General features: G+C 36.3%; 2 protein-coding genes across 2 annotated transcripts; both read right to left on the reverse strand.

The window, feature by feature from the left end:
• Window positions 1–2874: 2874 nt before the first annotated feature.
• On the reverse strand, window positions 2875–3871 carry LOC145060071 (uncharacterized). The gene is made up of 3 exons (XM_079007798.1): window positions 3224–3871; window positions 3005–3139; window positions 2875–2904 (listed from the first exon to the last, which is right to left on the reverse strand). Exons 1-3 carry the CDS (start codon window positions 3869–3871, stop codon window positions 2875–2877), a joined length of 813 nt encoding a protein of 270 aa, XP_078863924.1.
• Window positions 3872–4114: 243 nt separating this feature from the next.
• Window positions 4115–6333, reverse strand: LOC145060072 (uncharacterized). Its single transcript, XM_079007799.1, has 2 exons — window positions 6099–6333; window positions 4115–5949 (listed from the first exon to the last, which is right to left on the reverse strand). Exons 1-2 carry the CDS (start codon window positions 6331–6333, stop codon window positions 4115–4117), a joined length of 2070 nt encoding a protein of 689 aa, XP_078863925.1.
• Window positions 6334–9967: the final 3634 nt, after the last annotated feature.

Genomic DNA, 9967 nt, shown 5'->3' on the forward strand with positions numbered 1-9967 from the left:
TCACGTTTGTTATCATTTTGAAAAGAAGATAACTCACGATTTAGTTATTGGAAAAATGGTATAATTATTTTTTATCTGATATTTATACAAAGTTGTTGTAATTGATGGTTTCTTCAAAAGTGATACATGTAATTTAACTTTTAAACATTGGACCCATTATAAATAAAGTATCTGATATTTTTTTTTATGTAATTCGATATTTGGAAAGGTAGTGTTGTAATTCAAAGTTGTGATAATCGATGGTTTCTTTGGAAGTGTCTTAAAAGGGAAAAGTATGTAATGAATTTTTATATGATTTTTGTTAAATCTGAATATATATTTGGAAAACCAGTGCCATAACACAAAGTTGTAGTAATCAACGGTTTATTTGGAAGTGAAGCATGTAGTTTAACCTTTGGACCTTGGGGTTATTGGGTGATGGCATGATTTTTGTTTTATATTGAAGCTAGGATATTTGTTTTTGCGTATAAAATTTTTGTTTGTGAACACTGTCGTCGTCATTCATGTCTGTGTTAAATTATGTATTTAGTGTATGTAGAAAATAAACGAAAGGTATATTGTTTTTTGTTTAATAGAAAAGCATACTATATGTGGGAAACCATCTAGATTAAAGACATATATGGTAACCTACTATTCGATTACAATAATAAATAACTCCAAAAGCAAATATGTTTAACATATACTAACATATGGTTAAGACACCACGACAATATTAGTTGTTGACGGTTTTAAACGTAGCAAAAGTCGAACATGTTACAAAACAACGGCGTGTCATTTTATGGGTGCCTGTTTATTTTTTCCGGGTGCGTTTGACATCTCCTGAAGGCGCCGGCTCATCTGTAAGGTGTTAACCAACAATATCATAAACGGAGATTTAATGAAAGTGATATGTGTGTTTATGTATGTGTATGTACCGTTTGCAGTAAAAGTGAGGGTACGTGCAGTATGTCCTCTGGTTGTGTCTGACATAGGGGGCTGTGTTCCACTGCGGACCTTGTTATTGGAGGTTGTGATGGAATTGCTGGAACAGCTGATTGTTGGATTGTTACTGGTATCTCTATGTCGATTATGATGAACCGTACATTATCATCAATTGATGTTTTTAGCATTTGAATAGACATTGTTCTTTGTTTCCCCCTGTGCTGACTGATCACCACTGGTAAGGTCTTTCTGTCAACAGCTATATTGTCGTCTACTGTATGCTCAGAGTCTGAATTTAGGAGTTTCCAAAATGATGTTTCAAATATGATTGCTGACATCGTGGCAGTTGGATCGCTTATCGAGACATGGAACTTGTGCCTACACGATGTTTTTATCTGTTATTATGTTTTGTAATACAATAGTATGTTGTAGGGTTACAGGTCGGTACGTATGTTAGTATGGGTTTTTCGATCTTTGAGTGTGCACTGCAGTACCATTGTGTTCCCCTTTTGAAGATTGGATCCCTACAGGTTGGACATATCATTTGACACCATTTGTCCTGGAACACAATGTCTGCAATGGATGCTTTCACTAAAAACGTTTTGTCCTGTATGTAACCAACATTGCTAGTGTTTATAACAGACGTGAAGTTATGTTTGAGCTGAGGGTTCTGTAGGTTTACCAGGAGTTCTGATCGTGTTTTTTCTCTGATTTCCTTCAACTTGGCTGGTATCCCTGATGGTGTTGTTGATGGTCGATGTGGACCACTATACCTGCAATGTTGTTGAAGTAGATGTGATTCTTGTTTTTGGGTTAAATGTATTTATATATTTTGGTTGGTTCTAAGTGTTTACAGATTCATCAATTTTGTGGTTTCTGGGATTTGTGGATTTACATACACATGCATAGCATGTGAGGATCCGTGACGTAATGTTCCTACAATAACAATTTGAATTGTAATAAGTAACATGTATCATATTGTGGTTATGATATATTAAAAAATGGGTGACAGACCTCCAGAAAGTGAAGGTTTTAGATTTGTAACTGCTACTACTGTCATAGCAGGGGGTGGCGTGATTAGACTCCGATTGAATTTCATAGGATTCGTAAAGCATTCTTTCCATAGATTTATTGGGACCTCATTGCCTCTAAAAGATTCAGAAATTATTTTGTCAGCAGTGTTGAGATGATTTTGTTAGGGTGATATATTACGTGTTATTAGATGTACCTGTCATCAGTTAGAATAAGAAGAACATACGGTTGGCCATCATGTTTTGTGCAGTCTCTGATCTTGGACAGCATACCAATGAAATCTAAAAAGGTGGACAGATAAATGGTTACTTTCTATGAGTGAAACCAGTTTGGTATATTATGATAGTACCTAGATAGTATGGTGGATGTTCCCCAAGTTCTGTTAGCTGCGATTTAGAAGCAAAACGAAACCAAGTAGCCGGGATGGTTATTGTATTTGCAAGTGGTTTTATAACAGAGCTGAGGCCAACATTTATGTAAAAGTCGTTCTCCAATACTTTTTGATATTTATCTAATTCAGGGCAACTGTATTCTGATATGGTGTAACATTCCGATACATTAAGTATTGATTCTATGTATGACTGGTTCGTACGTTGTCCTAGGATCTGTATTGCATCTCCATGTGGAAGAGAAATAATATGGTTGAAATTTTGATTAATCAATATGTGTTACACTTAATAAAAGATTGTAGTGTCGTTGCTTTTTATTCACTTACAAATCTGTCAACCCCAAGAAACCAGGTTTCATATCGACGGACATTGTGCCTCCATTTCCGAACAATTCTCAATTCTATTGGACTTCCAATTCCATCGCGCCTCAATTCAGATATGCTGGTCATTGTTTGCTGTTCGTTTCTGACAGTAGGTGAAATGTGTTAGTATCTTTCCATTTTAAATGGATATAATGAGCCTATGTAAAAGATCATAATCTGTTCTGTAAATTACTACATATCTGTAATACACATAAATATTTGTTGGTGTCTAATACTGAATGACTATAGTAAAATGAGGATATGAACGGGATGACAATATGCGGTGATGATGTGGGAAACCTCGGTTGCAGTGATTTTTTGTAATAAGTCTCTATACACAACATTTTTTGTTTCGTTGTATGGCATAGCATCATCTCTTTCTATAAGGATCTTCAATGAATCTGGGGAAGTTGCTCTAGAAAGTGCTACATACAACTGCCCATGTGAGAAAACGGGTTAAGACCGATAAACACCGATTTTTTTCAGAGACTGCCCTTGGCTTTTGTTGATTGTCATTACATAGCATAATTTAACAGGGAATTGCTTTCGTGTAAAGGAGACGGGCAAATCTAATGGTTTATGGATGAACTTTATGCGAGGTATATAGACTCGTTGTCCGATGGATGTCCCTGTGATTATAGTCGCCTCAATCATTGCTGGCAGAAGTTGTGTGACAATTAGTCTGGTTCCATTACATAGGCCATCTCGTTGCCTGATGTTTCGCATTAACATTATGGGTGTCTTCAACTTTAATTCCAATGTGTGTGGTGGTATTCCTGGGAAAGTCAACTGATTTAGGTATTCTATAGGGAACAATCCCTCTAAATCTGATGTGTGCTTTCCGTTCGGTTCCATTGCATCAGTACTGTTATATGTCCTGCTATCCGTTTCAACTGATTTGAGGATGATGTTGTTGATATTATCGGCGGCTTCATTAGTTGGACAGACAATCGCTCGTGTTGATAGATCGATTACTGTCGGAGCATTAAGTAATTTTGTGTCGTATACGAAACGTATCAGTTGTTGTAGTGAGTCATGCGTTGGAGGTATCAGCAATGAATGAGGGATCTGAATCAAAGACGTGTCGCGTAGATCATCTGGATCAGGCCGTCCAACTATGCCCTCACCAATTTGAAGTAGCCATTCGGCAAAGAAGGCTGTTGACATTGTCTATGGATTCCTATCGTTATTGGAACTGAGCCTTATGTTTTGAGTCAACATCTGAATGTCGAAAAACTTCCATAGATATGAGTTTGGCAGTGTAAGATCTATGATTTGGGATCGTGTTCCTTTTGGAAAAACGGGTAGTGTTTGTCGAAAGTCACCACCAAGAAGGACTGAAATACCACCGAATGGCTTCTTGTCACAGTCAAGTACATCCCGTAAAGACCTATCAAGATATTCAAAGCATCATCTATCACTCATAGGGGCTTTATCCCATATGATGAGTGATGTATGTTTCATAAGATCCGCTAGTGATGTCCTTTTTTTTATATCGCATGATCTGTTGCTGGCGAGATCAATTGGTATCTTAAATCTCGAATGCGTTGTGGTTCCAGAAGGCAAAAGCAATGATGCTATTCCGGAAGCGGCGACTGCAAGAACAACCTTTCCGAGCGATCGAAAAAAAGAAAGAATAGTTGTCCAAAGGAATGCCTTTCCAGTACCCCCATGACCATAAACGAACATAAGAATCTGTTTGTTAGCTTCTATACAGGAAACAACATTTCTATAGATCGCCATCTGCTGCGTATTTAGTTGTGGAAGCAATTGTGCATGCTGATCTGCCAAAACCCTTTTGTCGTAAGTCATCTCTTCCAGGAGTAGTCGATTTTGGAGAATTGTATGCATAACAGGTGATGGCATGGGCAAATTGAAATGAGCAAGTGATCTTGTTGGAACAGAAGAAGAGAGCATGTCTTCTAGATCATGAAGTAATTGCTGACGAACTACATCGTCTGTTGCATAGAAAGCCTTATCAGGTAATGTTGAATTTAATCTATAAATGTAGTCGTCTGACATTTTTTCATAAGCCTTTTGCCACAAAAGGTTTGGATCTGTAACTTCACAGAATAATAACAAACTACAAAAAAGAAGACAGAGTTGGAACGGTGTTGCCCATGTAGAAGCATCATTGAACGCAACAAGCCACTCAATGTCATCCCCTATGATTCCAAGCGCATTACATGCAGATCTGTACGTAGGGTGAACATAACCAGATACGGTTCGGAGGTCTTCAAAAGAGGTACAACCCTTTTGGTGACACAGAAACAACCGCAAGTAGAACAATTCACCAGATGATGGATGCACAAATACAAGACGACCAACCATGTTAGATGAAACAGCTGCTCTCCTATCCCACGATTTGGAAGGGCCATCCCATTTGTAGTATTTTGGATACTCAATATATGTGTGTTGATGACCTGTCGGGTCCTTTGCGTTGCTTTCAAACCATGCTAAAAGGGTTGTCCTAGTAGCAGATGGATTACGAAGAACTTGTATTATTGTTGTGTCTTCCTTGAAAAGAATTGACTGACTATTTTCTTCATGAACTGAGAGTATCTGGACCGCTGGATTTTGGTGATGTATAGGGAAATCAAATATTCGCCATGCTGCTTCATGTGGATAAATATATCTACCATCCAAATATGTTTTTATCTCATCAATGTGTTGCTTTTCTTGACACATGACATCCGATTGTTCATTTACAGTGTTGCTTGGTCCAACATCATTGACACCTACATCCTTTTGAATGACATATCTGACACGATATATTCCCTTTGAGATATACTTAAAAAGGTATTTGATCATCATGTTCCACCCACAATATTCTACATTTATATGAGCTTCGAATCTGGAGCAAAGTTTCTTGTTATATGGCACAACATATCCATTGTGGATAATGATTCCACATGATGTTGTGTGTTGGGCATCTGGTCCGTGTTTGTAGCGAGTGTAACCTTCTGTATCAAAGATTGTAGCGGCGAGGAATGGCTTTGGGAAATGTTTGCTGCACTTTCCATCCTTCATACATGGAGCTCTTTCATTGAGCAATCCACACGGACCATGGATCATGCACATTGTTATAGTTGCATGTAGTTGAGGCTCTAGTAATGGATCCGGCAGTTCTGCTGTAATAAATGCATCAACTTCTTCTGGAGTTTTTATCTTGTATTTAGCATTTACCCAAATTAATGTGTGACAGTGGGGAAGCCCTCTTTTTTGAAATTCAATTGTGTACAAATCTACACAGATATAGAAATCTGTTATATAGGAAAAGGGAAACAAATCGAAATGGGAATTAACAAATAGTTATAAACTATTGGGAAACAATACTGAGCACACTATAGAAGTGAAGTAATAATTGATAAATACAAAGAATGGTTATACGTACATGCATCGATTTCTCCAAAATGTTTATCTTGCTTTAGGTAATTTATGAAGGATTGTACTTTCAGCTTGAATACTCTAGCAATGATATCTGCTCTGCTTTGCGGGTCTCTCTGATCATGCATGTCCATATACCGTGTAATCTCCGGCCATTTGACATTGCATGTAAATGTAATGAAATACTGTGGATTTCCGTGTACCCTACAGATCGCTAAAGCATCTTGATAGTGGCTATACATATAACTGTTGGATTAGTGTCTAAGTCCATAACTATTTTGGTATGTACTTGACCCGATGGTGCATGGTCCTTTTGGGTTGCCTTCACCAAAGCAACTTGATTGGAGAAATAAATAGAAAGAGAGGATAATATGATTTATTAATTGTTATAAGGATAATATATTAAAGGAGAAATCATATTTGTTTAATTAATATTGGTCAATAATTAATTGAGAATTAATTTTGTGATCAAGTGTAATTAATTAAACTAGAGGGGCTGAATTGTAATTATGTGATAGTTACAAAATAAGGTAAGAATTATCTTATAAGTATGGTGAACGAATTTAAGGTTGGAAAGCCTTAGAATTCGAGTATGATAAGGATTCAAGGATTATCTTATTGGTTGCTTAATGGATAATCAACTAGATAAGGATAATGACTGAAACCCTATCTCTACACCTATATAAACAATCCCAAGGTCATGAATTCGGGTATCCCTTCCCAAGAGGTCCTAGATACGAATTCTAACCTCTCTCCTCTCTCTTTATACCTTCTCCATTTGCTTATGGTGTTGGTAAGCCATTAGAGGAGTGACACTTGTGACTTTCAGCTTTCTAAGGTCAATTCAAGGAGGAATTGGATTGTTATTACTATATAACAATCAAGGTATGTTCTTAAACCTATTTACATGTGAATTATGATTTCCATATGCTAGAATTAGGGTTTATAGTCTTGGATTCAAAGTATGTACAATAGAGAAACCTAGATCCAAGCTTTAGGGTTTGTATGAGCACATAGGATGTCTTATGACCAAAACCCATCAATAACGTGGACCACCAGTAAAAGATGCTGGAAGGAGACACATTTTCCAACTGATCGGGACTCCCTATCACCTTTCGATAATGCATCATAAAGGCTTCTAACATATTCGGAACGAAGGGTTTCCTGATGTGTTGCATAAAACTAGAGACGACTATCCTCGATACATGTAAACGCATCGACTAAATACTGCTGAAACAATCTAGAAGCATTAAGAATAGCAGACCATATGTACTGACGCCCGTGAAGGTGGTATGCATAACACATATTTACCGTGAGGTTTTTAGCCCCAACATCAGTTCTGTTTCCTAATCTCATGGTCGGACACCATCCGGGCTCACCGTATGGAAACAAAAGCGGGTAATGCAGAGGCATATAAGTAGGGTGTAGCTTACTAATACGCTGAGGACGACCTGTATTGGAATGAATGACAATGTCGTAACGATCACCAGCAGACGCATCACCTGTAACAATACAACCTAAAGATCCAGGTGTAGGTAAATCATACCTACAATCAGCAATGTCATTAAACAGACGAACTGAATATGATGGGATGTTCATCTCATCTACAAACTGTTTTGCAGTCTTAAACGTCCGTACGTATTCGTTATTGTCACTGAGAAAGGACACCAGAAACCTAACGACGCCCTTATCCAGAAGGTTTTTCTGAGGATTTTTAAACGATTTCAACCTGTTCTGAACTTCGTTAGCTGTATCAAATAGATATAACTGGAGATATCTAGGCCCCTTTACAGCATCAGGACAGAGGGAACCGATCCTATGACTAATTTGTCCTGGAACCTTAAAAACATAAGGACCACGACCATCATTCAGTCCATCATCAACAGTGGCGCCAAAAGATGTCATAGTGAACATACTATTATAAGCCCTAATGTCCCTCAGGAAGCTGTTATTACGGAAAAGCGACATGTATTTAGGTGGAAATGTAGAGGGATAGGGCAAAACAACTTCACCAGACCTGCAACAACGACTATACCTCGGATGATTACGCGTAGATAATTTCATACTCCTTTTAGAAAACCAAAAAAAGGCACCACAATACTCGCAGACACAACGACTATCCCCTGGGTCAACATACTGAGGAAGAACAGGCAGAAGCCTCATCCGACCTGGCCGTCGACCACGGCGAGCAGCATGAGCAACCTGAACATAAGGAACAGCCGACGTTGAGGCGGCGTCACCAGCAACAGCTGAGGGGCCACCATGACGGCAAAGTCGTTTCCGCGGACCGTACATCACAAGATTTAAACGCAACGAACACAAAATAAAAAACTACACCGGGAACGAAAACACACAACGTGACAATTAGAAGATAAGAAAACGGAATAGAAAGCAAACATTCTACCTGCACATAAACGAAGGAAGCAGAAGAAGGAAATGGAGGCGTCTGAACCGCGAAAAGGAAGAAAGAGTAATGCAGAGAAAGCAAGGAAACAGAAGAAGAAAGAGTACTGAATGCACAAGGTTCGAAAATACGGATAAAGATGAAAGAAACAGACGTGGAATTAGTTGAGAAGAAAGAGCAAAGAAGACCCTAAACAAAATTAATGAAGAACAATAAGACCCTTGAAAACAACAAAGAAAACAGAAAGACCATTCTTGCCAAATAACAGATAAGTTCACTATTCCAAAAAACTAACCTCCTTTAATATATATATATATATATATATATATATATATATATATATATATATATATATATATATATATATATATATATATATAAGAATGTGAACTATTCTATATATTAGTTTTGTGTTTTTTCCCCTCACATTTATATTTCCATTAATATTTGTTTGTGTATTGTGTTAAAAAATTAGTATTAGAAACTAGATTGACTGTATCAAACTGAATCTGTGTTTCTGTCAACAAAAAAATTATGCCATTTACGAACACTCTCATCGGGCCATCACTAGAACCAACTACAATCTCTAAATATTATTAAAAGAGAAACCTTATGACATCATCTTAAATAATCTGGACCCTTGATGTATTTCAATCTTATTTTTTCCATCTTTAGATCAAATTGCCGACATCAACTTCCCTATATGGAATGTATTTAATTCTAGTAAATGATTTCCAATCGTCAAATAATAACTTAAATTCATTGAAATGGAATGTATTTAATTCCAATAAAAGTTTCCATATTTTAAATCTTGAATTTCCGGTTATGAAGATTTTAATATGGTCAATTTTAAAAGCATATTACTAACAAACCATTTCAATCAAGGCATTAATATCAACCATTAATACACATTCGTTTATATTAGTAAACCATTAATATAAAATCTATTTTTATTAGGAAATCATTAATACCGAAAAATCATATTCAAATTATCACATAATATACGATTTTTCCTTGAAACCGCGGCTCATACTTATTTTCAATTTTTTCTTTTCTTCGAACATTCTCCAACAACATCATTATTATTGCTTATAACTTTCATCATCATTCACTGCTTCAAACATTCGCTCTTGTGCACTAGAAGGTCAGTATCTTCTTTCGTTTTTTATATTTTTTTCGATTATTTTTTTGTTCCTATACCAAATATATCTATTCATATATTTTGATTTTCTTTGTCACAAATTACATGAAATCAGTTAACTATTTTTCTGAAACTTTTCAAATAAACATGAAAAGATATTACGTACCTTTAATAAAACAGAACTTAACTATATTGGGAACTAACATTAATTACGAAAATATTACTTTTATATATTAGAGATGATTATGATTTTTTTAATTTTTATGTCATAAGAATCCGGTTAATTTTGACATGATTTTAAAATATCATTGAAATTATTATGTTTTTGTAT

This window comes from Lactuca serriola, chromosome 6, assembly GCF_051521515.1.
Source record: "Lactuca serriola cultivar US96UC23 chromosome 6, Lser_US96UC23_V15, whole genome shotgun sequence".
Taxonomy (NCBI): domain Eukaryota; kingdom Viridiplantae; phylum Streptophyta; class Magnoliopsida; order Asterales; family Asteraceae; genus Lactuca; species Lactuca serriola.

Excerpts from the sequence above, each read along its gene's own strand:
- LOC145060071 (XM_079007798.1), bottom strand. The coding sequence starts at position 3,871 with ATGTCAACAGCCTTCTTTGCCGAATGGCTACTTCAAATTGGTGAGGGC. Across the intron at positions 3,140-3,223 it reads TCCCTGTTAAATTATGCTAT|TTGTATGTAGCACTTTCTAG; the intron begins GTAATGACAATC and ends TCACATGGGCAG. Across the intron at positions 2,905-3,004 it reads AAAAAATCACTGCAACCGAG|ATATGTAGTAATTTACAGAA; the intron begins GTTTCCCACATC and ends TGTGTATTACAG.
- LOC145060072 (XM_079007799.1), bottom strand. The coding sequence starts at position 6,333 with ATGTATAGCCACTATCAAGATGCTTTAGCGATCTGTAGGGTACACGGA. Across the intron at positions 5,950-6,098 it reads TTTTGGAGAAATCGATGCAT|ATTTGTACACAATTGAATTT; the intron begins GTACGTATAACC and ends ATATCTGTGTAG.